This window comes from Myotis myotis, unplaced genomic scaffold (genome assembly GCF_014108235.1).
Source record: "Myotis myotis isolate mMyoMyo1 unplaced genomic scaffold, mMyoMyo1.p scaffold_m19_p_14, whole genome shotgun sequence".
Lineage (NCBI taxonomy): Eukaryota > Metazoa > Chordata > Mammalia > Chiroptera > Vespertilionidae > Myotis > Myotis myotis.
This window is the reverse complement of record NW_023416318.1, coordinates 43729821-43754855: the sequence shown is the minus strand read 5'-3', so window position 1 is coordinate 43754855 and position 25035 is coordinate 43729821. Positions and strand designations below refer to the sequence as shown.

The following is a 25035-nucleotide window of genomic DNA, read 5'->3' as shown; positions in this document are numbered from 1 at the left end:
GCCAGGTAGTCTGACGCCTGTGACCTCGCCGCCCCCTGGCCCCGCCCCTTACGTGCCGGCCCCGCCCCGCACGCCGCCCGCTTCCCGCGCCGCCGCAGTCCGCCGCCTCCCGGCACTCCTGGGGCTTCTGCCGCCGCGCACTGTCTCCAGCCGGGCGCGCCGCTAGCCACGTGTACCTACTCCGGGCTCCCGGTCCTCACGTGGTCCCAGCATCGGCGGAAACTTGCTGTGCTTCCAGCTCTCGGAGTGCCCACAGCCGGAGCTCCGTTCCCATGGCGACCCTGGTATTGGAGGATGGGTTGGTCCTGCGGGGCCAGCCCTTTGGGGCCGCTGTGTCGACTGCCGGAGAAGTGGGTAAGCAAGCCCGGTCCGGCTGCCGATCTCGTCCCACTCTCTGCGGCCCTTCTCTGCCCGGTCTGCCCTGGCCAGACCCCGCCATTTTCCCGCCGACACAACCCCACCCCCATCCCCCCTTCGGCGCCCAAGTTCCCAGCCCAGCCCCCTCCATCTCACGGTCACTAGGGCATTCTCGCGGCGTGGGGCAGTGTGCCCACGGGGGCCCTCCTGAGCCCCAGCCCGGCCTCTTTCTTGCAGTGTTTCAAACCGGCATGGTCGGCTACCCCGAAGCCCTCACAGACCCATCCTACAAGGCACAGATCTTAGTGCTGACATATCCTCTGATCGGCAACTATGGCATCCCCCCAGATGAAGCGGATGAGTTCGGTCTCAGCAAGGTAACCACACCCAGTGCCTAGGTGCAGTATTTCTCGAACTTGTTTTGTCCTGATTCCAGGCTTCCTGAGCCTCAGTTCTCAATTTGCCTTCCACTTGGGAGAGGGAACCCTAGGTGAGGGCCATGTTATTCCTCCAAAGGACCACGTCTCATCACAAGCCTATGAATACACTGCGTTCTAGTTTACAGTGCAGTATCTTGGTTAACATGTCCGTCTCCAGTTTTGTCAACTGTAAACACACTCACAAAATTGATTGTATAAACCTGCAAAATTGAGGCCCTGACAGAACCAGGGGAAGGCCTCCTAGAGCCACCGGGTCCCCACGGATGCCTTTCAGTCACATGTGTTGTGAACACACTTGTCGGTGTGCAGACTGGTCTTCCTGGACACAGAGGGTTCTGCCAAACAATCCTTCAAATCCCTAAGTAACAAGCTCCATACCCATCTTTCTTTAAAATTTCCACTAAGCAGAGGTAATTTGAATATGCAACTCCCACATAAATGACCTGTTTCTCTAGTTATTACATGCTTATCTGTTAGATAACAAGTTTCTGTTATCTTTTATGTATATAATTCCCTGTGAAGGAAGAGGGTATAATCATGCCAAGGTATATTCCCTGAACCTTTATCTTTATTTAGTAAGGTATTGTGCACCCACCTGTTTTACACTATTTTTATCACACTGTGTAATTATAATCTTGTTTATTTACATGTTACCTTGTTAATTTTCATGCCCCTAAGTAACAAACTAACATTGTGACCATAGGGACCTTGTCTTTTTTCTTGCTCACTGCCCCTCCCCCAGCGCTCAGTAAATGTTTATTGGCTACTATCATGTATCAGTCACCTTGTTCTTGAGTTCACAGTTCTGTGAAAAAGACACAAACTTGTTTTGTTTGTTTGTTTTTTAAATGTATTTTTATTGATTTTAGAGAGGAAGGGAGAGGGAGAGAGAGATAGAAACATCAATGATGAGAGACAATTATTGATCAGCTGCCTCCTGCACGACCCCCACTGGGGATTGTGCCCACAACCCGGGCATGTGCCCTGACTGGGAATCGAACCGTGACCTCCTGGTTCACAGGTGGATGCTCAACCATGAGCTACTCCAGCCGGGCCACACACTTGTTTTGTCCTGATTCCAGGCTTCCTGAGCCTCAGTTCTTAATTTGCCTTCCACTTGGGAGAGGGAACTCTAGGTAAGGGACATGTTATTCCTCCAAAGGACCATGTCTCATCACAAGCCTATAAATACACTGCATTCTAGTTTACAAGGCAGTATCTTGGTTAACATGTCCATCACCAGCTTTGCCCACTGTAAACACATTGACAACATTGATTTTATAAACCTGCAAAATTGAGGTTTTATGTAAAAAGAACAGTGGGAATGATGTGAGCCTCCTGAGCTCTAAGGAGGAGGCACAAGCTGCAGTGGGTGACGGGGTCGCTTCACAGAAAAGGGGATTTGTGATCTCAGTTTTGGGTAAAGGAAAAGGAAGGAAAAAGGAAAATATCATTTTCAATTTTTAAAAAAATGTATTTTTATTGATTTCAGAGAGGAAGGGGGGAGAGAGAGAAAGAGAGAGAGAAACATCAATGATGAGAGAGAATCATTATTTGGCTGCCTCCTGCACGCCCCCTATTGGGGATTGAGCCCACAACCCAGGCATGTTCCCTTGACCGGAATTGAACCTGGGACCCTTCAGTTGCAGACCCACGCTCTATCCACTGAGCCAAACAAGCTAGGGCTCATTTTCAATTATTAATCAGGCACCTTGGGCCCATGTGTTCAGTGTTTCATATGGGGGTAGCACTGCTGGTAAAGGGCAAAAGCATGAGGGGCTTGGTGTGTTTAAGGAATGATAGTCATTCAGTGTGGCTGAAGCACGGGGTTCGTGCCACACAATGGGGAAAGACGACATAGCGAGGTATAAGGCCCTGGGCTCCTCACGATCTCTTCCTTCCATCAACAGTGGTTTGAATCCTCGGGGATCCATGTGGCAGGATTGGTGGTGGGAGAGTGCTGCCCCACCCCTAGCCACTGGAGTTCCATCCGCACCCTTCACGAGTGGCTGCAGCAGCATGGCATACCTGGCCTGCAAGGTATAGTGCAAGCACAAGTGTGGCTGGGCAGAGGACTGGTGCCTCGATGGGAAGAATCAAGAGAAGATCTCTGTGCACTATTGGGACTTGAGTTCAAGGCTGTGATAGAAAGAATCTTATTTGAATGTTAGATTGGGGTCTGGAGCAAGGAACTGAGCTCTTCTCACATGGAAAATTTCAAACATACAAAAGGAAAGAATAGTATATAATTAACCCCCAGCTTCCATAGCTATCAACTCAGGGCTAAACTTATTTCATCACCATTACTGTAACCCCCAGATTATTATTTTTTAATATGTTTTATTGATTTCAGAGAAGAAAGGAGAGAGAGAGAGAGAGAGATAGAAACATCAATGATGAGAGAGAATCATTGGTTGGCTGCCTCTTGCACACTCCCCCGTGGGGATGTAACCCGGGCATGTGCCCTGACTGGGAATCAAACTATGACCTGGTTCAATCACTGAGGCAAGCCAGCTGGGTACCCCCGGATTTTTTTTTTTTTTTTTTTTTTTGGTTTAACTTGAGAGCTTTATTAGGGTCTCCATACAAATAAGTCAGGTCATAGTTGGGGCAGGAAGCACGTGCAACTCAAAAGCCTAACTGAAAAGTTTAGTGAAGGGACTAACTACTCCAGGGAGAGAGCAGGTTCCTGAAACCTAACAGGAGATGGCATAGAGCCCTGAGAATAGCAGTACAAAGTTCTAGCGGCAAGCAGTTACCAGAAGCCAAAGCGAGAACCTGCAGGAAACGGGTCCCTGACGGGAGCATGGCCACAGATCACCCCCGGATTTTTTAAAGCTTATCTCAGACACTGTATCATTTATCCATAAATATTTAAGTATCTATGAAAAAGGAATCCTTTTAAAACATGACCGCAATAACATCATACATTTTAAAAAGTAACAGTAATTCCTTAATATCAAATATCCAGTCAAGGTTTAAAATTTTCCCAGTTAGCTAAGTTATTTTTTTCATTGTTTCTTTGAATCTGAATCTAAACAAGATCGGTGCATTGCATTCGATTATATCTTTTTTAATCTATGGGCCTTGTAACCTATTTGACAGAAACAGGTCAGTTTTTCTTTGGAGTCTCCCAGTCTGCGTTTTGTCGATTACATTCCCGTTGTATCATTTAGCAAGTTCTTTTTCTATAAACAGATAAATCTTGATCGTATTTTCTGTAAACAAATAGATCTGGAATCATGGTACAGTTCAGATGTGAGAGTCGTGGCGAGAGTACTGGATGGTAGTGTGATTCCATCAGGGTGGCTTAGGACTTTGATGCCCATAGACCAGCTGTGTGTGACTGGGCTCTGGGATGGAAGCTCTCCGGGAAGCCTTAACCTCACGCACGACTGAGCTGGGGGAGGGGAGCTCTCAGAGCGTGCTGCTTTGACAGGAGTGGACACGCGGGAGCTGACCAAGAAGTTGCGAGAGCAGGGGTCTCTGCTGGGGAAGCTGGTCCAGGATGGGACAGACCCTTCGGCCCTGCCATTCTTGGACCCCAATGCCCGCCCCCTGGTGCCGGAGGTCTCCATTAAGGTACAGTGGGCGAGGGGGCGAGTGTTGCAAGCTGTAGCACAGTAATTACAGTCTGTCCATAACCATTGAGGTAGAGTCAGAAGAGGCCTCAAAGTTAGGGGATTGGTGTGTGCCTATCTCTACCCACTGGTCACAGCTGTCAGCCGTTGCCCTGTCTTTCTCAGGCTCCACAGGTATTCAATGCAGGGGGTACCCCTCGCATTCTGGCTTTGGACTGTGGCCTGAAGTATAATCAGATCCGATGCCTGTGCCAGCGTGGGGCCGAGGTCACTGTGGTCCCCTGGGACCATGCACTGGACAGCCGCGGTGAGTAGCTGGGATCTGTGTAGGACCACAGACAAACGGTTTCTGTGGAAGATCTGTCCCTGGGTCTAATTGCTAAGGCCAACATGAGTTGCAGGGAAGGCAATGGAGATAAGGGCTTTTATTGGTGAGGGCTGCAAGTGTGTCTCTAGTTGCATACTGGTGGTGACGTCATCTTTTCTGCCCATCCCAGAGTATGAGGGTCTCTTCCTAAGTAACGGCCCTGGCGATCCTGCCTCCTACCCCAACGTGATATCCGCACTGAGCCGTGTCTTATCGGAGCTGAATCCCCGGCCTGTCTTCGGGATCTGCCTGGGACACCAGCTGCTGGCCTTGGCCATCGGGGCCAAGACGTACAAGATGAGGTGGGATTTGTGGGGAGAGGAAGAGCCTGCACGACTGACAAGAGGGGTGGGGCGTCTTGGGAGAGGGCCGAGAGTTGGTGTTTATTAGTGTTGAAATAGAGCAGGAGCTGGTGAGAGTCCTGAGAGTGATGAGAGCTGGGTTTGGTCCAGGGGTGAAGGAGAGTGAAAGGGGCCTGTGACTTAGCATGCTTCCATCCCCAGGTACGGGAACCGAGGCCACAACCAGCCGTGCTTGCTGGCGGGCTCTGGGCGCTGCTTCCTGACATCCCAGAATCATGGGTTTGCTGTGGAAACAGACTCCCTGCCGGCAGGCTGGCTTCCTCTCTTCACCAACGCCAATGACCATTCCAATGAGGGCATCGTCCACGACAGCCTGCCCTTCTTCAGGTGAGCCTGGGTGCTTCTGGCCGAGGGACTGATGTGTATAGCTGTGAAGCCCCCTGGGACTTGAAGGTCCAAAAGTAAAGAGTGATCGTGGGCCCAGGCATCTATCCCACTACCCCCCTCCGAAGCTGCCACTGCCCCGGCCAGTGATGGTGACAGGTTTCGTGATCCAATCTCTTCACCAGTGTCCAGTTTCACCCAGAGCACCACGCTGGCCCTTCAGATATGGAGCTCCTTTTTGATATTTTTTTGGAAACTGTGAAAGAAGCCAACACTGGAAACCCTGGGGGCCAGACAGGTAAGCACCTGAGAAGAACTGGGTTGTGGGACCAAGAACAGGGCTGGCTCTAGGATGGACGTACCCCAGGAAACGGATACATGTTTGGGAGGTTAAGAAGGTGGGGTGGGAAAGCACCCAAACCAAGATGGTTTATTTATGCTTCTATTGAAAGCAGCTCCTGATGCATGAGTTCTGAGTTTTGGTTCTTTTTTTGATTTTAGCGAGTAGAAGGGAGAGGGATAGAGAAATGGAAACACTGATATGATGTGAGAGCAGACATCAATGGCTGCCTCCTGCACACCCGCCACTGGGGATCAAGCCTGCAACCCGGGCATGTGCCCTGACCAGGAATCGAACTGTGACCTCCTGGTTCATAGGTCAACACTCAATCACTGAGCCATGCCGGCCAGGCTTTTGTGGTGGTTGTTCTCACCTGAGGATATGTTTTCCATTGATCTTTAGAGAGAGTGGAAGGGAGGGGTAGAGACAGAGAGAGAGACATCAATTGGTTGCCCCCCGCACACGCCCCAAACAGGGCCAGGGATTGAGCCTGCTCCTGAGGTACATGCCCTTGACCGGAATTGAGCCCAGGACCCTTCAGTCCACAGTGGGTGCTCCAACCACTGAGTCAAACTGGCTAGGGCTGGGTTCTGGTTCTGACTCTGCCATTCACCAGAGCAGTGGTTCCCAACCTTTTTTGGGCCATGCCACACCTAAGCACCTCTAAAATCCTATGCCCCCCCCCCAATGACATATAATTTTTATTCAAAAAGTGAGCTCCTATTCACGTGGAGGAAGCCTAAAAGGCTATTAACTTGGTCTAAGCAAGCTTCCAAAGAACATGGCATCCATGAAAGAGAAAAATAAAAGAATGAAAGGACAGTTGAAGTACTGAGGAAGAAATCACTAAGGAGTTGTTAAAAAAAATAATATGAAGTGATATGAAAAATGGCAAATAGCCCTGGCTGGTTTGGCTCAGTGGATAGAACGTCGGCCTGCAGACTGACGGGTCCCAGGTTCGATTCCGGTCAAGGGCATGTACCTGGGTTGTAGGCACATCCCCAGTAGGGGGTGTGCAGGAGGCAGCTGATCGATGTTTCTCTCTCATCGATGTTTCTAACTCTCTCTCTCTCCCTTCCTCTCTGTAAAAAAATCAATAAAGTATTTTTTAAAAATGGCAAATAAAGTTTCAAAACATAGAATAGAGAATTGAAATGCATAAATGTCACAATACATATTTATATACTGTATATGAGGCCCCTAGAACCATTTGAAAGGCAAAAATTTCACTGTTAATAACTCATTCTCGAATTGCCCCCCTTAAAAATCAGATTGCCCCCCTGTGGGGCGTGTGCCCCACGTTGGGAACCACTGCATTAGAGTCATTACTTGTTCTGGATTCTTCTGTGAAATGAGGGGGTTAATCCAGATGATTTCCCTCAGGTCTCACTTAGTTCTGTCCATGACTCGCTTTGTTTCCACAGTTCGAGCGCGGCTGGCTGAGCGCCTGTGCCTGCCTGGGGCTCCCAGCCCAGGCTCTGGGCTTCCCCCGCCGCGGAAGGTCCTGATCCTGGGCTCGGGGGGCCTCTCCATCGGCCAGGCCGGCGAGTTTGACTACTCAGGTTCTCAGGTACGTCATGTCCCTGCGCCCCTCTGGGTGTGGGAGCCTCAGCAATGGCTAGAGTCTTGAGGAGAAAGGCGGAGGCTTGAACCTTGGTTGTGGGGAGGAAGTGAAGGAGGAAGGTAGGGAACGGGAGAGGTGAGGTGCTGAGGAGGAGGAGTTGGCTGTTCGGGGCTAGGAGTACAGGGAGGAAAGAAGACGGAGACTGCGTACAGTCCTGCTTCGGCGGTCGAGGCGGACGTGCCATTGTCTCCCTAGGCAATCAAGGCCCTGAAGGAGGAAAACATCCAGACGTTGCTGATCAACCCCAACATTGCCACAGTGCAGACCTCCCAGGGGCTGGCCGACAAGGTCTATTTCCTTCCCATAACACCTCACTACGTCACCCAGGTACGGCGGGTGAGGCTGGACTGAGGGGGCACGCTGGGTTTGATCCATTTCCTAGCTGCAAGGTCCTAAGGCCTGTTACCCCTCTCTCCTTCCTCAGGTGATCCGTAATGAGCGTCCAGATGGCATTTTACTGACTTTTGGGGGCCAGACAGCTCTGAACTGTGGTGTGGAGCTGACCAAGGCTGGAGTGCTCGCTCGCTATGGGGTCCGGGTCCTGGGCACACCCGTGGAGACCATTGAGCTGACGGAGGACCGGCGCGCTTTTGCCTCCCGGATGGCGGAGATTGGCGAGCATGTGGCCCCCAGTGAGGCAGCAAATTCTCTTGAACAGGTTTGAGAGGTGGAGGGAGGGAGGTAGAACGGTGTCGTTTTCTTTCCATTTTATTTTCTCTGTGTCCAGGAACTCTCTGTGCAGCCAGCAGTCAAGTCCTGACCGGTTGGTTTATCTCTTCTGCTCCCTGCAGGCCCAGGCAGCCGCTGAGCGACTGGGGTACCCTGTGCTGGTGCGGGCCGCCTTTGCCCTGGGTGGCCTGGGCTCTGGCTTTGCATCCAACAGGGAGGAGCTCTGTGCTCTCGTGGCGCCCGCTTTTGCCCATACCAGCCAAGTCCTGGTAGACAAGTCCCTGAAGGGATGGAAGGAGATTGAGTATGAGGTGGTGAGAGACGCCTATGGCAACTGTGTCACGGTGAGTAGACGGAGACGGGGTGGGAGCCGTGTCGGGCAGTATGAGCTCTCGTAAGAGCAGAGGCCGGGGCTCAGATCTTTGTGCGTTCAGTGTCCCTCAGAGCCAGGACGGATACAGCCACCTGTCTTTCCTGACCCCCTTTGGCAGTGACCTCCATGGAACCCTCTCTTCACAGGTGTGTAACATGGAGAACTTGGACCCACTGGGCATCCACACTGGTGAGTCCATAGTGGTGGCTCCAAGCCAGACGCTGAATGACAGGGAGTACCAGCTACTGAGGCGGACGGCCATCAAGGTGACCCAGCACCTTGGCATCGTCGGGGAGTGCAATGTGCAGTATGCCTTGAACCCTGAGTCTGAGCAGGTGAGACTTTAGGTCCTAGAGCTGATATTCTAGCTATTGGATCTCCTTCCCCCCCTGGTCTTTTAAAAATATGTTTTTATTGATTTCCAAGAGGAAGAGAGAGAGAAACATCAGTGATGAGAGAGAATCGTTGATTGGCTGCTTCCTGCACGCCCCACACTGGGGATCAAGCCCGCAACCCGGGCATGTGCCCTGACCGGGAATCAAACCGTGACCTCCTGGTTCATAGGTTGACACTCAACCGCTGAGCCATGCTTGCCGGGCCCTCCTTCCAAAATTTTGAGGCCTCAAGGCCAAGAGGCCTTTTGGCCCTATAGACCCTGGAGTAGAAACTGGGATTGTCTTTGGTAGGGTTGGGCCTTGGCGGTAGGGGGCTGTTGCTACCCATCCCTTCGGGGAGGGCTTTATTTTCTTACCTTTCTGGGATCTCCTAGGTGGGCCTTCTAGGCCAGTTACCTGGTGACTCTGTTCTCTCTCTTTGCAGTATTATATCATCGAAGTGAATGCCAGGCTCTCTCGAAGCTCTGCTCTGGCCAGTAAGGCCACAGGCTATCCACTGGCCTATGTGGCCGCCAAGCTGGCGCTGGGCATCCCTCTGCCTGAGCTCAGGTACAAGGGTGGGGGGAGATCAGGGAGGTAAAGAAAACTCTCAAGGACGGGGAGTATGAAAAGGACATTGGTCTGGATGTATGGGGATGGAGAGAGCTACCTGGAGGCTCAGCTCGTACATCTCCCCCGCTGTCCTTCTGGCACCCCCCCCCGATGGCTCCCAGGAACTCGGTGACAGGGGGAACAGCAGCCTTCGAGCCCAGCCTGGATTACTGTGTGGTGAAGATTCCTCGCTGGGACCTCAGCAAGTTCCTGCGCGTCAGCACGAAGATCGGGAGCTGCATGAAGAGTGTTGGTGAGACACGTCCGGAGACCCCGCCCCAGATCACCCCACGGGGCCCCACCTGTCCCAGGAATCTGGAATGTCAGAGATAGTTCCCTGGCATGGCCTTTCAGCATCTACATTAGCAGCTTTGGGGAATACAGTTCCTCAGAGCTACTAGGGACATTTCAAACTAAGAAAGGAGGTGTTATTACTAGGAGTGGGGATCAAAGACATCTGGAAATCTATGTCAGAATACGCATGCCCCCTCCCTCCCAGACGGCAGGTCAGACTCGGGGGTGGGGGGAGGGGGGGGTGCCAGCCATCAGAGAATCCCATCTCTCTCATCTGACCATTGAGTCACTGAGGGGACCACGAAAGGAAAGTGTTGTGGCCGAATAGAGGGCAGAGCCAAGAACTGAAAACGGCCTGCTTGCTGGCGTTCCTCTTACAGGGAGGCCAGTTCCGTGAAACTCCACCCACAGCTTTTCATGGCACTTTGCCCACGGCCTTTAGGCTGTTAATGGTAGTGACTGTGCTGGTTTAAAACTCTGATGCTTAGGGCAAACACTGGCTGCTGTTTCTCTGTGAACCCTCTAAATCCACGTCAGCACAGTGATAGCCATTCTTTTTTTTTTTTTTCTTTAAATATATTTTATTGATTTTAGAGAGGAAGGGAGAGGGTTAGTGGTCTGTAGACTGAAGGGTAGCCATTCTTTTGTTGTTGTTGGTTTGTTTTTTTGTTTCAGAGAGGAAGGGAGAGGGAGAGAGAGGTAGAAACATCAGTGATGAGAGAGAATCATTGATCGCTGCCTCCTGCACGCCCCCTATTGGGAATTGAGCCTGCAACCCAGGCATGTGCCCTTGACTAGAATCGAACCAGGGACCCTTCAGTCCACAGGCCGATAGATACTCTATCTATTGAGTCAAACCAGCTAAGGCAGTGGTGGCCATTCTTAGCACATCTCCTTTCCTGGGCCCTTTCTGCCAATGGTCACTAAATGAGATTTTTTTTTTAACACAATGTATAAGATGAGAGCAGGATTTCAGAGACCTTTTTCTTTTCTTCCTTTATTTCTTTTAATTTGTTTTTATTGACATCAGAGAGAGGAAGGGAGAGGGAGAGAGAGAGATGGAAACATCAATGATGAGAGAGAATCATTGATCAGCTGCATGCCCCTTACTGGAGATCGAGCCCTCAACTCAGGCATGTGCCCTGACCAGGAATTGAACTGTTACCTCCTGACTCATGGGTTGATGTTCAACCATAGGGCCACACCAGCCGGGCTCAGAGGCCTTTTCATAAAAAGAAGGAAATTCAGTGGTGAACAGTGAGTGGTCGGTCTCCGAGCGGTGGCAGGGCATGCTGGGATTGAGTTAACATGCTTCCTTATCCTGTCCTTTTAAGTCGCCTTAGGCTGTCCTCTAAGACACTTCAGCCCACCACGCACGTGTACGAACCAAAGCGCTACCAGCTAAGGATAAGAGCACTTTATTGTGTTCATATTCCCATTAAGAGCAATAGTAGCCTTTACGCAAGTTAAGTCTAAGCTCAGATATTATTTCAGAATTTTTAGAAATCTTACAAGACTGCCAAGTTGTTCCTTCTGGAGATGAATTTGTTACATGAAAATTATAGTAAACTTGGGAACAAAGCCATAATTAAATTGTGGCTAAAAGAAGTGGGTTGAAAATAGGACAATCAAAGATTGATTCCTAGATGAGACATCTCAGAGTTTTATATCTATTCAAGTATTCTTGGAATGTGATCTTTGGTAACTTTTATTATACTAGTAAGATACACCTATCATTGTGAAATTAGAAAAGATAGTTTAACCAAAGAAGAATCACTTGTAATATTGTCACATAGAGATTAATTTGGGCATATATATGAGTCCAGGATTTTTCTAGGCCTGCAAGTATGAGTGTTGGGTTTTTCTTTTACCCAAGATAAAACTCCTATGATATAAACGCATTACAAAGGAATTAAAATCACTTATAATCCAGTTCCTTAACGCTGCTATTAGTATGTGGGTGTTTTAAATTTTTTTCTAAAGAAACAAATATTAGGATTGTAAATAAATACAGTTGTTAAGAAATACTTGAAGACCATGGAGTAAATTTCCAGAGGACATGAACAAAACCTTACAGAACAGGAAAGCGGTCGACAAACGGGGAAGCTCACTCAGTGACAAATAGAAATCTAGCCCTGGCCGCGTGGCTCAGTTGCTTGGAGTGCCCTCCCACACGCCAGAAAGACTTCGTGTTCAGTCCCCAGTCAGGGTGTGTACGGGAGGGCACTGGCCAATGTTTCTTTCACACCGATGTTTCTCTCTCCTTCTCTCTGCCTCTCCCTCTCCCTCCATCCCTCCCTCTCTCTCCCTCTCTCTCTAAATCAATAAAAGCATGTCCTCTGTTGAGGATTAAAATAAATCAATAAAAGCATTATCCTTGGGTGAGGACTTAAATAAATAGAAATCTAGTTAAATGAGATAATCTGCTTAACACAAAATTTTTGTGTTGATCCATCTGAGGATATTTTCCCATTGATTCTTAGAGAGAATGGAAGGTGGGGAGAGAGAAACATCATTGGTTGCCTCCTGCACGAGTCCCAACCTGACCAGGACTGGGATTCAGCCTGCAACCAAGGTATATGCCTTTGACCAGAATCAAACCCAGGACCCTTCAGTCCTCGGGCTGATGCTCTGTTTACTAAGCCAGATCGACCAGGGCTTAATAAAAATTGTTTTAAATGATGATACACATTTCTTAGAAGGTTGGTTAAACATATACTTTGTATTATAAAGCACAAACTTTTGTAAAGCAATTCATACTTAAAAGCCAGAAAATGTATCTTACCTGTTGCCCCTGCACTTCTGGAAATTTATCCTAAGGGACTAACCCAAAGCATAGAAAACAGCCCTGGCTGGGTAGTTCAGTTGGTTAGAGCATCATCCTGATACCCCAAGGTTGCAGGCTTGATCCCCGGTCAGGACACATGTAAGAATCAACCAATGAATGCATAAGTGGAACATCAATTTGAAAGAGAAACATTGACCGGCTACCTCTTACACGCCCCCTACCAGGGGTTAAGCCCGCAAACCTGGCACGTGACCTGACCAGGAATTGAACCGGCAACCTTTTGGTGAATAGGATGTTGCCCAGCCAACTGAGCGACACTGGCCAGGGCCCATTTTAGGCATTTGAATTCCATATTCACTAATAAAACATGAAAATCGTAGAGGGCAGGGCCGAAAGTTTAAGGTGTTTCAATAATGAAACACCATAAATCTCACCACCATGGGACCCGAGAATCCCCCGGGGGGGAGGGTTACTTGACTAAACCATAGACCTTCCGGGCAGCTCCCCGACCACCAGGCCCTCAGTCTTTCCATCTTGTGTCTCCAGGTGAAGTCATGGGCATTGGGCGTTCCTTCGAAGAGGCCTTCCAGAAGGCGCTGCGCATGGTGGACGAGAACTGTATGGGCTTTGACCACACAGTAAAGCCAGTCAGTGACATGGTAAGTGGACGCTGCTGCTCTCTGTCCCCAGCCCAGGAGCCCATGACCAGCGATAGTAGCAGCAGTCTTCAGGGGACACTTGCTGTGTTTTCACTTTGCTGAGGATTTGGGGATGTCATCTCATTTGTTCTATGAGGACGTATTAGACTTGGTTTTATAGAGGAGGAAGCAGACTTAGGGAGGTGGTTGAACTTGCTGGGCGCCGCCTTGGCAGGGAGAGGCAGAGCCAGGATCCATGTCCAGGTTTTCGCGCCTGCAGAGCCTCTGCGTTGGCCTGCAGTTTCCTCTTCTAAGATGATGACAGTCATGCTCTCGGCTGTCTGAGGTGCTGACAGTAGATTGGGAACATTTTGCTTAACATCCTGCCATCTCCTGCCTCTGCACCATGCTTCTGCCCATCTGTCTGCCCTCTCCCGTTAGGAGTTGGAGACTCCGACAGACAAGCGGATCTTCGTGGTGGCAGCTGCTCTGTGGGCTGGCTACTCGGTGGAGCGCCTGTATGAGCTCACACGCATCGACCGCTGGTTCCTGCACCGCATGAAGCGGATCATTGCACACGCCCAGCTGCTGGAGCAGCACCGTGGGCAGCCTTTGCCCCCACACCTGCTGCACCAGGCCAAGCGCCTCGGTTTCTCAGACAAGCAGATCGCCCTTGCGGTTCTCAGGTGAGATGGCGGCGAGGGCCTCGGGCTGCGAAATGTGGGGCAGTGACCCTTGGTACCAGTGAGAGGCCCCCAGAAAGGGAGAGTGGGGGGCTTTGGCGGCCTCTGACCTTCCCTAGGGTATTTTCCTCTGTGACCCCTGCCGTGGGATCCTCCGCTACTCAGCCTGTCCCGCTCGCCCAGGGCCTATGTTTCCGTCCTCTTTCCTTTAGCACAGAGCTGGCTGTTCGCAAGCTGCGTCAGGAGCTGGGGATCTGCCCGGCGGTGAAACAGATCGACACAGTGGCCGCGGAGTGGCCAGCGCAGACGAACTACCTGTACCTGACGTACTGGAGCACCACCCACGACCTCACCTTTCGGACGCCTCACGTCCTGGTCCTTGGCTCTGGCGTCTACCGTATCGGCTCCAGCGTCGAGTTCGACTGGTGTGCCGTGGGCTGCATCCAGCAGCTCCGGAAGGTCCGGGAGCCCGTCTCACACTGTTTTCCCTGCTGCTCTGTTCAGCTCCAGAGACTGCCTTCCACCCGTGCTCCGTCCTGGCACTTCCATCAATTGTAGGGCTTTGGGTTGGGGCAAAGGTCCCCTTAGCCTGTCTTGTGCCCACACAGGCATGTGTCTCCTTTCCAGCACTTGGTGCCACTTCTCAATACTGCGGTGCCGGCCCCACTTCCCTCCCGGGGGGTGAGCTGCGCGGTTATGAGGGAGCTGAGGCGGCGCTCTCCAGAGCGGGGGCTGTGGCTTAGTTTCTCCGTCTCCTCCTCTCACCTGATTGCTAATCTCAGTCCCTCCCATTGCAGATGGGGTATAAGACCATCATGGTGAACTACAACCCGGAGACAGTCAGTACCGACTATGACATGTGTGACCGACTCTACTTCGATGAGATCTCTTTTGAGGTGAGAGGGATGCAGCCTCTCTCAGCCTGAGGGGCCGGGATCAAGTGGGAGGAGCTGGCTGACATAAGATCCTTTGGAAGTTGTGGGGTGCGAAGGGACGTGGTGGCGGGTGAGGAGCAATGAGCCAGAGGCTGAGGCCCCGACCCCGCTTGTCCCCACCGCCGTCTCTCCTGCCCTGTAGGTGGTGATGGACATCTATGAGCTGGAGAGCCCCGAAGGCGTGATCCTCTCCATGGGAGGGCAGCTGCCCAACAACATGGCCATGGCTTTGCATCGGCAGCAGTGCCGGGTGCTGGGCACCTCCCCTGAAGCCATCGACTCGGCTGAGAACCGTTTCAAGTTCTCCCGGCTCCTTGATACCATTGGCATCAGCCAGCCTCAGTGGAGGGAGCTGAGTGACCTGGAGGTGGGCTGGGACCTCGCAGGGGGCTGGAGGATGGCACGGGTGAGTGCGACCAACCTGGCTAAGCTCCCTGCACCCTTAGTCTGCTCGCCAGTTCTGCCGGACTGTGGGGTACCCCTGCGTGGTGCGCCCCTCCTATGTGCTGAGTGGCGCTGCTATGAACGTGGCCTACACTGACGGGGACCTGGAGCGCTTCCTGAGCAGCGCAGCAGCCGTCTCCAAGGAGCACCCTGTGGTCATCTCCAAGTTCATCCAGGAGGCCAAGGTAGGCTGCAGACAAAGAAGTCTCTGAGGGCGGCCCCTCTCTGGTCCTGCAGACGTTCATAGGCACAGTGGGCTGGGAAGGCAGGGTTGCACCAGGGCTCTTAAAGCAAGGGAGCATCTGGGGCAAGTGGGAGAAGACAGTGGTCCTTGCTCTACCTGACATTGCCCTGCGCGCACACACATCCCCTCCCCCCAGGAGATTGACGTGGATGCTGTGGCCTGCGATGGTGTGGTGGCAGCCATCGCCATCTCAGAGCATGTGGAGAATGCAGGCGTGCACTCCGGGGATGCCACGCTGGTGACCCCACCACAAGACATCACTGCCAAAACCCTGGAGCGGATCCAGGCCATCGTGCATGCCGTGGGCCAGGAGCTGCAGGTCACGGGACCCTTCAATCTGCAGCTGATTGCCAAGGTAGGGAGAGGGGGTTAAAGGAAGGGACGAAGGGGCCACAGTGCCTCCTCGTTCTGTACTGGCCCCCGTGCCAGGGAGCTCGGCACTCTCTCCGGCCCTCGTGAAAGTAGGCACGAAGGCTGGAGGGACGGGTGGTGACTAGGACCCGTAGTGTCAGGGTTTCTGACCTGGTTGATTCCTCACAGAAATAAGTGAGGGAATGAGTCGAGGTCAGGGAGGTGCGTCAGCGAGCCCAGCCTGGGAAGGCCTGACCGTTCTTCTCTGCCCCAGGACGACCAGCTGAAAGTCATCGAATGCAACGTGCGTGTCTCTCGCTCCTTTCCCTTCGTCTCCAAGACCCTGGGCGTAGACCTGGTAGCCTTAGCCACGCGGGTCATCATGGGGGAAGAAGTGGAGCCTGTGGGGCTCATGACTGGCTCTGGAGTCGTGGGGGTCAAGGTAAGGAGGATCAGCACCCTGAGGTGCGCAGGCAGCAGCCGGAGGCAGGAGGAGAGAGTGCCCTCACGTACACGTTGTCAGTCAGCATGTAAACCCAACACCTCTGTGGGCAGGCGTTGCTCGGCCATGGAGCGATGAGGTGGCCTCTGTCCCTTAGGAGCTTTCACTCTAATGGGAGGCGAGAGAAGTTGGGTCCAAAACAGCTTGTTTATAGGACAGTTTCTAATAGGCCTACATAGTAGAGACATGGGAAATGCTAAAGGAGTTTGCAGACAGCAGGTACCACTTCCAAAAAGGGTGACCTGGGACAGCTTCAGAGGCATGGTGGCACTTGAACTAGGCCTGGAAGGACGGTCGGGTGTTTGATTTGCAGAGCTTGTCCAAGGCCAGGGGACAGCCGAGGGAGGCTGGGGGAAGGCCCAGGTGTGCTGGGGAGGCAGCTGGTGGTGGGTGTAGGGCACACGTGGAGCAGCGGCAGGCAGGCTAATCCCGCTGTTTGGATGGGACCCAGGAGAGAGTCTGTGGCTGCCTCTCCCACTGTGGGGAGGTGGCCCCTCGCCCTGGCCTCTCTCACCTCCTGCTCCCTCAGGTGCCCCAGTTTTCCTTCTCCCGCCTGGCGGGTGCTGACGTGGTGTTGGGTGTGGAAATGACCAGCACCGGGGAAGTGGCCGGCTTTGGGGAGAGCCGCTGTGAGGCCTACCTCAAGGCCATGCTAAGCACTGGCTTTAAGATCCCCAAGAAGAACATCCTGCTGACCATTGGCAGCTATAAGGTACAGAATTGGGGGTGGGAGTGGATGGCCTGGCCTTGAAGTGGGAGGCTGGAAAGCATAACCTCATCTTCCTCTGCTTGGTCAGAACAAGAGTGAGCTGCTCCCAACGGTGCGGCTGCTGGAGAGCCTGGGCTACAGCCTCTATGCCAGTCTGGGCACCGCCGACTTCTACACCGAGCACGGGGTCAAGGTACAGGCTCCACGGCCTCCCCACACTGCCCTGCAAGGGTTCGAAAGCACCAAAGAATTCTTTCCCTCTTCCCCTGCTTTTATTGTTATTGTACAAATCATGAATATTCCATTCAGAGAAAAGAGAATACGCAGAAAAGAAAAAAGCCTGAGAGTTCTCTGCCACTGTTAACATCTCTATATGTAAAAGCCTAAGCTGCTGTTAAGGCTGGACAAGCGGATGACCGGCTGGTAGCTGTTACGTGCACTGACCACCAGGGGGCAGATGCTCAACACTGGAGCTGCCCGCTGGTGGTCAGTGCGCTGCCACAGCCAACCTCCCCCTGACCGGCCAGCCCAGATCAGCCTGATCGCCAGCCAGGCCGAGGGACCCCACCTGTACATGAATTCATGCACCAGGCATCTAGTTGTAATATATTTCCTCCCAGAATTTTATCTGTGTGTGTAGGCTCATCCTGCAGAGTCCTTCATCACAAGTTTAGATGTCTTCCCTGTCAAGAAATAGACTGCCACTAGCAAATAGAGGCAGCCCTGTTCCCCACCCAGTCTTCTCATGGCTCCCGGGCCTCCTCCCCTCCCTTCAAGCCAGTCTTCCTGACCCCTGCCAGGCTCAGATTAGCCCTGCCCTTGTCTCTGGGCCCCAGGTAACAGCTGTGGACTGGCACTTTGAGGAGGCAGTCGACGGTGAGTGTCCACCACAGCGAAGCATCTTGGAGCAGTTGGCAGAGAATCACTTTGAGCTGGTGATTAACCTGTCCATGCGTGGAGCTGGGGGCCGCCGTCTGTCTTCCTTCGTCACCAAGGGCTACCGTACCCGACGTCTGGCCGCTGACTTCTCTGTGCCCCTCATCATTGACATCAAATGCACCAAACTGTTTGTGGAGGTAACTGAGACCTGGGTGCAGGGAGGGAGACAGCCAGTGCTAATGGGGGAGGAGGGAGAAGTGAGCACGTCGTGGGTTGGGAAATCTCAATATGAAGCAGCCACGCTAATAATCCAACTTTGTGGCTGCAGAGAGAGAAGGTGAAGATGATGACAGGAGCCTGGTTTATGGGAAACCCAGTCCCTACCTACAACTCCCAGGATGCCCTTAAGTCAGAGCTGACCGTGGTTTTCTTCTGCAGGCCCTGGGCCAGATCGGGCCAGTCCCTCCCATGAAGGTGCATGTTGACTGCATGACCTCCCAAAAGCTTGTGCGGCTACCTGGTACGTGCAACTCAGGAGGACCTGGCTCTGGCCGCTGGGAACAGCTGTCAGAGACCCTGGTGTGGTGGGGAATGGCTGAGGGCCCACCCCTGCCCTGGACTGCACAGCGTAGATGCCCCAAATCTTGGTCACTCTGAGCTCCTTCACTCCCCAGTCCACAGTGCCCTTGATTGAGTTACCTCCCATCTCTCGCTTTCATTTTCCTGCCGCCCCAGTCACTTCCTGGATGCCCTTCATGTATGAATCTTCCTCTGATCTTACCGCCTCCCCATTCTCCCAGGACTGATTGATGTGCACGTGCACCTGCGGGAACCAGGTGGCACACACAAGGAGGATTTTGCCTCGGGCACAGCTGCCGCCCTGGCTGGAGGTGTCACCATGGTGTGTGCCATGCCTAATACCCGGCCCCCCATCATCGATGCCCCCGCTCTGGCCCTGGCCCAGAAGGTGAGCTTTTGCACCCCTGCTTCATGGTGACCCACGTGTCCCCACCAGCCTCCCCCTGCCCTCCCCCGGGACCCAGGCCACTGGTGCCAGACTGGCATGGGTGCGCTGGGCCCTTCTCTCATATTGTCCTCCCCAGCTGGCAGAGGCTGGTGCCCGCTGTGACTTTGCCTTATTCCTCGGAGCCTCGTCGGAAAATGCAGGGACCCTGGGCCCGGTGGCTGGGTCTGCTGCGGGGCTGAAGCTCTACCTCAACGAGACCTTCTCCGAGCTGCAGCTGGACAGCGTGGACCAGTGGATGGAGGTAGGGAGTGGGCAGTGGGGGGCGGCGGCCGGACAATCCCTGCTGGCTGGAGAGCCCCACAAAGTGGGCCAACAGCAGTGAGGAGCCACGAGAGCTCTGTGAGGGCTCCAGGCTCTCCCAGAAAATCCTTTCTGCCCCCAGCATTTCGAGACCTGGCCGCCCCACCTTCCCATCGTGGCCCACGCCGAGCGGCAGAGCGTGGCCGCCGTCCTTATGGTGGCTCAGCTGACCCAGCGCTCCGTGCACATCTGTCACGTGGCACGGAAGGAGGAGGTGAGGCACCGGAGGTTCTGGTGCCCTGTTGCTGCCCCAGTAACACCAGGAGGTCAGGGGAGTCCTTGGGGGCAGTAGAGGGTCTGAGGATCCTGGAGCTGGACCCTCAGCTTGTCCGCCCCATAACTTTCAAGAAGGGGTGTTGGCCGCGGGGCTTGTGGGGCAGGGCGTCGGGAGAGGCCTCCTCTGCATTTCCTGCTCTCCCCCCAGATCCTGCTGATTAAAGCCGCCAAGGCCCAGGGGCTGCCCGTGACCTGCGAGGTGGCGCCCCATCATCTGTTCCTGAGCCGAGACGACCTGGAGCGCCTGGGGCCTGGGAAGGGGGAGGTCCGGCCCGAGCTGGGCTCCCGGCAGGACGTGGAGGCCCTGTGGGAGAACATGGCCGTCATCGACTGCTTTGCCTCAGACCACGGTGAGAGGGCCCGCGGTGCGCCTCCTCTGCCCAGCAGGGGATCTGGGCCAGGCCCCTGGCCCCATGAAGACTGGGACTTGCTCTGTGCAATGCCCCAGCCCCTATACAGTGCCGGGTGCGTCGTGAGTGCTTGGTAAATGTTCAGTGAAAGAATGAACAAGGACATAAGTAAAATGGAACACGAGAGACTGTGGGGAGGGCTGGGCCCCAGAAGATGGCAGTCGTTCCTGTTCACCATTTCCCGATCCCCAGAGAAGAGAGTGCGGGGAGGGAGGCGGCAGTCCTGGCCTCGCTCCCGGGGGTGGAGGTGACAGGTGCTGAGGATCTGCCCTTCCTCCAGCCCCCCACACCTTGGAGGAGAAGTGTGGGGCCCGGCCGCCCCCTGGCTTCCCCGGGCTGGAGACCATGCTGCCGTTGCTGCTGACGGCTGTGAGCGAGGGCCGGCTCAGTCTGGACGACCTGCTGCAGCGCCTGCACCATAACCCTCGGCGGATCTTTCATCTGCCCCCCCAGGAGGACACCTACGTGGAGGTGGGGGATGGCGGGATGCGGCCCAGAGCGGCGGGGGCCTCTCCAGCCCTGGGCTTCTCCCATGGGTGGCCTTTCCCTCGCTTCACTCTTGACTCCGGCAGGTGGATCTGGAGCATGAATGGACAGTCCCCAGCCACATGCCCTTCTCCAAGGCCCGCTGGACACCCTTTGAGGGGCAGAAGGTGAAGGGCACCGTTCGACGTGTGGTCCTACGAGGAGAGGTTGCCTATATTGATGGGCAGGTACGTGTGTGGCCGGTGCACAATCCCAGTTGTGTCGTTTCATCCCACCCAGCACATCTGTGCTGCCCACTATCCCTCCAGCTGCCCTGCTTCAGTCCCCCAGGGCACTTTTTCTCTTTGCTGGCGTCATTCCTTCAATCCCAGGCGGGCTCTCTCCTCACTCCCTGCCCCTGCCTCCTGCCTGCAGGTTCTGGTGCCCCCGGGCTACGGACAGGATGTTCGCAAGTGGCCTCAGGGAGCCGTTCCCCAGCTCACGCCCTCAGCCCCTGCCGCCAGCGAGGTCAACACGGTACACACACTGCTGGGCTGGGGGGAGTCGGGGAGTGGCAGCCAGGGCTGGGGTTTCAGGGTGGAAGGCTCTTTACTTTACAGTTAAGATCCCCACCACCTGCTTCTGTCTGCTGCAGACCACAGAATTAACTGTCAGTTTAGGAGGTTGCCTGTGGGAAACACGGACCCATTAACCAGAGATCTCAGGGGCAGTGGTGGGGCCAGCACGCGCCTCTAGAAAGCAGAGTGCCTGCCCTGCTGCGGACAGCGCCATGCTCGGGGAGGTCCTGGAGAATGGAGTCCGTGTGGACACTGAGCAGTTGGCTTTTCATGATGGGGTGAACTTGAGAAGGGGCTGGGTCAGTGGTTTTTCAAACACGAGACCAGTGTTTGCTCTGCAGACGCCCGAAAGGCCCCGCCGGGTCATCCCAGGGCTCCCCGACGGCCGCTTCCACCTGCCGCCCCGAATCCACCGGGCCTCGGACCCAGGTCTGCCAGGTAAGAGGCCTATCGTGTCAGGGTGCGCCACCTGGACGTGGAGATGTGGGGCAGCCCCTCTCCCCTGCGCCCCCAGTGTCCTGGATGCAGCAGGGGCCTGGGAGCTGATCCAGGCCCTCCCCTCCCCGCACCTCATCGTTATCTCCTTACCCCATCCTTCCTGCCACCCCCTCATCCTAGTCTGACCCACTGTACCAACCTTTGCCTAAATCAGTCTGCCCAGAGTCAGGTAGGCCCCCACAGCTTCTTCTCACAGGCCCTTTTTGTTGTGGGCAGCTGCATTCCTGTGCCTGGGAACTGGGATCCCACGGGGCAGCAGAGCGTGGGGTAAATCCAGGGGGTGATGTGAGCCTGGCCGTTCCCTTCCCTAGGATCCCTTTGCCACTTGGGAGGGCCCGGGGGGGTTGGGGGCCACTGCTCATATACAGCAGCCCCATGGGAAATCACGTGTGCCCCCAGAGCTGCTAGTCCTTTGCCCTCCCCTAACCTGCTAGAGCTACTGTGGTGTGAGTCAGTTTAACACAGACTCTGTCATTCAGAGTCCGGGGTGGGAGGGGGACGGGAGGTCTTCTCAGCCCTCACCCCCAGGCTTACATCTGTGCTGTTGCCTGTTTGCAGCCGAGGAGCCAAAGGAAAAGGTGTCTCGGAAGGCAGCTGAGCCAGGTGAGAGCCCCCCCTCCCCCCGACACACTCGCCTCGGGGACCTCTGATCTGGCCTGGCAGGAGGGACACTCTGACCAGCCTCTTCTGCCCCGTCCCTCACAGCAGAGCTGATGGGAACCCTTGATGGCACCTGCTACCCTCCACCACCAGTACCTAGACAGGCATCACCCCAGAACCTGGGGACCCCTGGCCTGCTGCACCCCCAGACCTCACCCCTGCTACACTCATTAGTGGGCCAACATATCCTGTCCGTCCAGCAATTCACCAAGGACCAGGTGCCTGGGGGCGGGGGACCGGGACACCAGAGCGAAAGGATCTGGCAGCTTGGGGCCGGGACCTCCAGGCGCTGCCCTCCCAGCTGACTCCGGATCTTTCTTAGATGTCCCACCTGTTCAATGTGGCGCGCACGATGCAGAAAAAGCGGAGCCTCGACATCCTCAAGGTCAGGGTCGGGCTGTGGGCTGAGGATCCCGGCCCCGTCAGCAGGGCTGTGCGGTGGTCGGGGGGGCTCCCTCCCCTGCCGTGAGCCCTTCGTGTGAGTCCGAACCTCCCTCTCGCTCAGCTTTCTCTGCTGGGAAGGCCTGCTGCTCCAGGTCCCATGTCTGTCCTCCTGTCAGCATGCAGCTGACTCGCGAAGCCTTGAGCATCAGCCCACCTGGTCCCTTGGTCTGTGCCGATGGACTCGTGGGGGAGAGCTGGGATGTTTCCTTTTCTCCCAGAGAATGTGTCTCATTCAGACTCTTAGCAATGGCTTTTGGAGGCAGAGCCTGTAGCTCAGCATGACACAGATGGTGGCATTCGTGGGGAGGGCTGGGGGGAGGGATCCCCGCAGACTCCCTTTAAGCTGGGGAGAGGCAGCCTGTGTGTGCCCTGAGAGGAACACACACGTACACATCCTCTCCCCCAGGGAAAGGTGATGGCCTCCATGTTCTACGAGGTGAGCACGAGGACCAGCAGCTCCTTTGCAGCAGCCATGGCCCGGCTGGGGGGCGCCGTGCTCAGCTTCTCAGAAGCCACATCCTCCGTCCAGAAGGGTGAGTCCCTGGCCGACTCCGTGCAGACCATGAGCTGCTACGCCGACGTCGTGGTGCTTCGGCACCCCCAGCCCGGAGCCGTGGAGGTGAGGCGCCTGGGCTCCTGTGCCCGGGACCCCGGGAGGGCGGGACTGAGGCAGGGAGACGCAGAGGCAGGACTCTCCCTTGTGCCGTTCCCGCAGCTGGCAGCCAAGCACTGCCGGAGGCCAGTGATCAACGCTGGGGATGGGGTTGGCGAGCATCCCACCCAGGCCCTGCTGGACATCTTCACCATCCAGGAGGAGCTGGGCACTGTCAACGGCATGACGGTGAGGGGCGCCAGGGAAGGCCCGGAGGGGGGCGGTGGGAGCCGCTCCTTTCCCCCGGGCATGCTGCATCAAGGAGCCCGCATCCCGGGCCGAGGCCAAAGCTCTGAAATGGGAAGGGGTGCTCAGTATGGGGGCCCTCTTGTGACGGGGTTCCTCCCCTAGATCACGATGGTGGGGGACCTGAAGCATGGGCGCACAGTGCACTCCCTGGCTTGCCTGCTCACCCAGTACCGAGTCAGCCTGCGCTACGTGGCGCCTCCCGGCCTGTGCATGCCGCCCGACGTGTGGGCCTTCGTGGCCTCCCGTGGCACCAAGCAGGTGAGACCCCGGGAGGCCCTGGGGGACCTGGGTCAGGCAGGCAGACCTGGCCCTGCATTCACCCCGCCTTGGCCTCGCCCTTCAGGAGAAGTTTGAGAGCATCGAGGCGGCGCTGCCCGACACCGACGTGCTGTACATGACGCGGATCCAGAAGGAGCGCTTCAGCTCTGCCCAGGAGTATGAAGCTGTGAGTGCCGGGGCTCAGGAGCCGGGGCTGGTGCGCCGGGCACCCCGACAAGAGGCCAGGGGGGTGGGGAGGCTCCTGGAGCTTGGTCAGCACCCTGGGTGTGGTCACGTCGCGTGGGTGTGGCGGGGACCTGGGGAGCCGGGGCTGTGGCCTCATGCCTCCCTGCCCTGAGGTGCTGACAGGGCCCCTGTCTGTCTCAGTGCTTCGGCCAGTTCATCCTCACTCCCCACATCATGACCCGGGCCAAGAAGAAGATGGTGGTGATGCACCCCATGCCCCGCGTCAACGAGATCAGGTGACGTGACGAGAGTGGAGGCTCCCCCGGGGGCTGGCTGGTGGCCCACTGAGGCCTGGAGAGGCCATCGCGGGCTTTGTGGTGACTCTCGCCTTCTCTCGCAGCGTGGAGGTGGACTCAGACCCCCGAGCAGCCTACTTCCGCCAGGCCGAGAACGGCATGTACATACGCATGGCTCTGTTAGCCACCGTGCTGGGCGTGCTGGGCCGCTTGTAGGGCCCCGCTCCTCAGCCTCCGGCCCAACTGCTGGGCACGGAATCCGGTGCCCCCCACGGGGGCCGCACACGCCGATGCTCTGGGGTATCCAGGTAGCTCCCGTGCTCATGTGCACACATGTGCAGACCACACTCCTGGTATTGGACTGGACGGAGCTCTGCAGCACAGGGGTTAAGCTGTCTCCCGCTTGCACCTCAATTCTGTACAGTTTTTCTACTGACTTAATAAATAGCTTAGCTGCCTCTAGTCCCGCTTCCTTGCCTGTCTTTTGGCTTCAGCATAGGATGCCAAGTGTAATAAGCAGAGCTTTCTTCCAGAAAATGAGAACGGCAGGCTCCTGTTCTAGCCAGGGCTGAGCAGCCAAGTTCAGCAATATCGGAGCCATGGCTCTTTGGGGTCTGGGCAGGAACACGCTGTTCTGTTGGAGACCTGAGCCACACGGATATATGTGCAGCCCTCCTTCCTCAATTAAGTTGCACTCCAAGTCCTGACATGAGTCCTGGTGAAAGAAGGCTGAGCAGCCTGTCCGGTGAGGTTCATGATCCTGTAGGCCTCTTCTCTCCTCTGCCTGGTTGGTCCTTCAGTAGCTAAGGCGGCCACTGATCCTCACACCTCGCCCGGAAGTTCTCA

General features: G+C 55.1%; 1 protein-coding gene across 9 annotated transcripts; it reads left to right on the top strand.

The window, feature by feature from the left end:
• Nucleotides 1-103: 103 nt before the first annotated feature.
• On the top strand, nucleotides 104-24651 carry CAD (carbamoyl-phosphate synthetase 2, aspartate transcarbamylase, and dihydroorotase). 9 transcript variants are annotated; one of them, XM_036335073.1, is made up of 45 exons: nucleotides 104-354; nucleotides 595-734; nucleotides 2708-2837; nucleotides 4237-4379; nucleotides 4544-4685; nucleotides 4876-5047; nucleotides 5249-5434; nucleotides 5617-5729; nucleotides 7196-7341; nucleotides 7591-7722; nucleotides 7820-8053; nucleotides 8187-8408; nucleotides 8584-8772; nucleotides 9257-9381; nucleotides 9546-9676; nucleotides 13052-13164; nucleotides 13585-13829; nucleotides 14039-14285; nucleotides 14624-14722; nucleotides 14904-15128; nucleotides 15208-15390; nucleotides 15586-15804; nucleotides 16075-16242; nucleotides 16832-17014; nucleotides 17100-17204; nucleotides 17848-18087; nucleotides 18329-18410; nucleotides 18691-18857; nucleotides 18994-19158; nucleotides 19300-19431; nucleotides 19642-19843; nucleotides 20184-20374; nucleotides 20476-20616; nucleotides 20804-20905; nucleotides 21288-21384; nucleotides 21661-21711; nucleotides 22003-22047; nucleotides 22153-22322; nucleotides 22427-22489; nucleotides 22955-23167; nucleotides 23264-23389; nucleotides 23552-23707; nucleotides 23793-23894; nucleotides 24095-24189; nucleotides 24294-24651. In XM_036335073.1, exons 1-45 carry the CDS (start codon nucleotides 273-275, stop codon nucleotides 24403-24405), a joined length of 6726 nt encoding a protein of 2241 aa, XP_036190966.1. In that variant the 5' UTR covers nucleotides 104-272; the 3' UTR covers nucleotides 24406-24651. The 9 variants fall into 9 exon arrangements, 7 of the variants coding, with proteins under 7 accessions (XP_036190966.1, XP_036190965.1, XP_036190968.1 ...); XM_036335072.1 differs by having other exon boundaries at nucleotides 22150-22322; XM_036335075.1 differs by lacking the exon at nucleotides 21661-21711.
• Nucleotides 24652-25035: the final 384 nt, after the last annotated feature.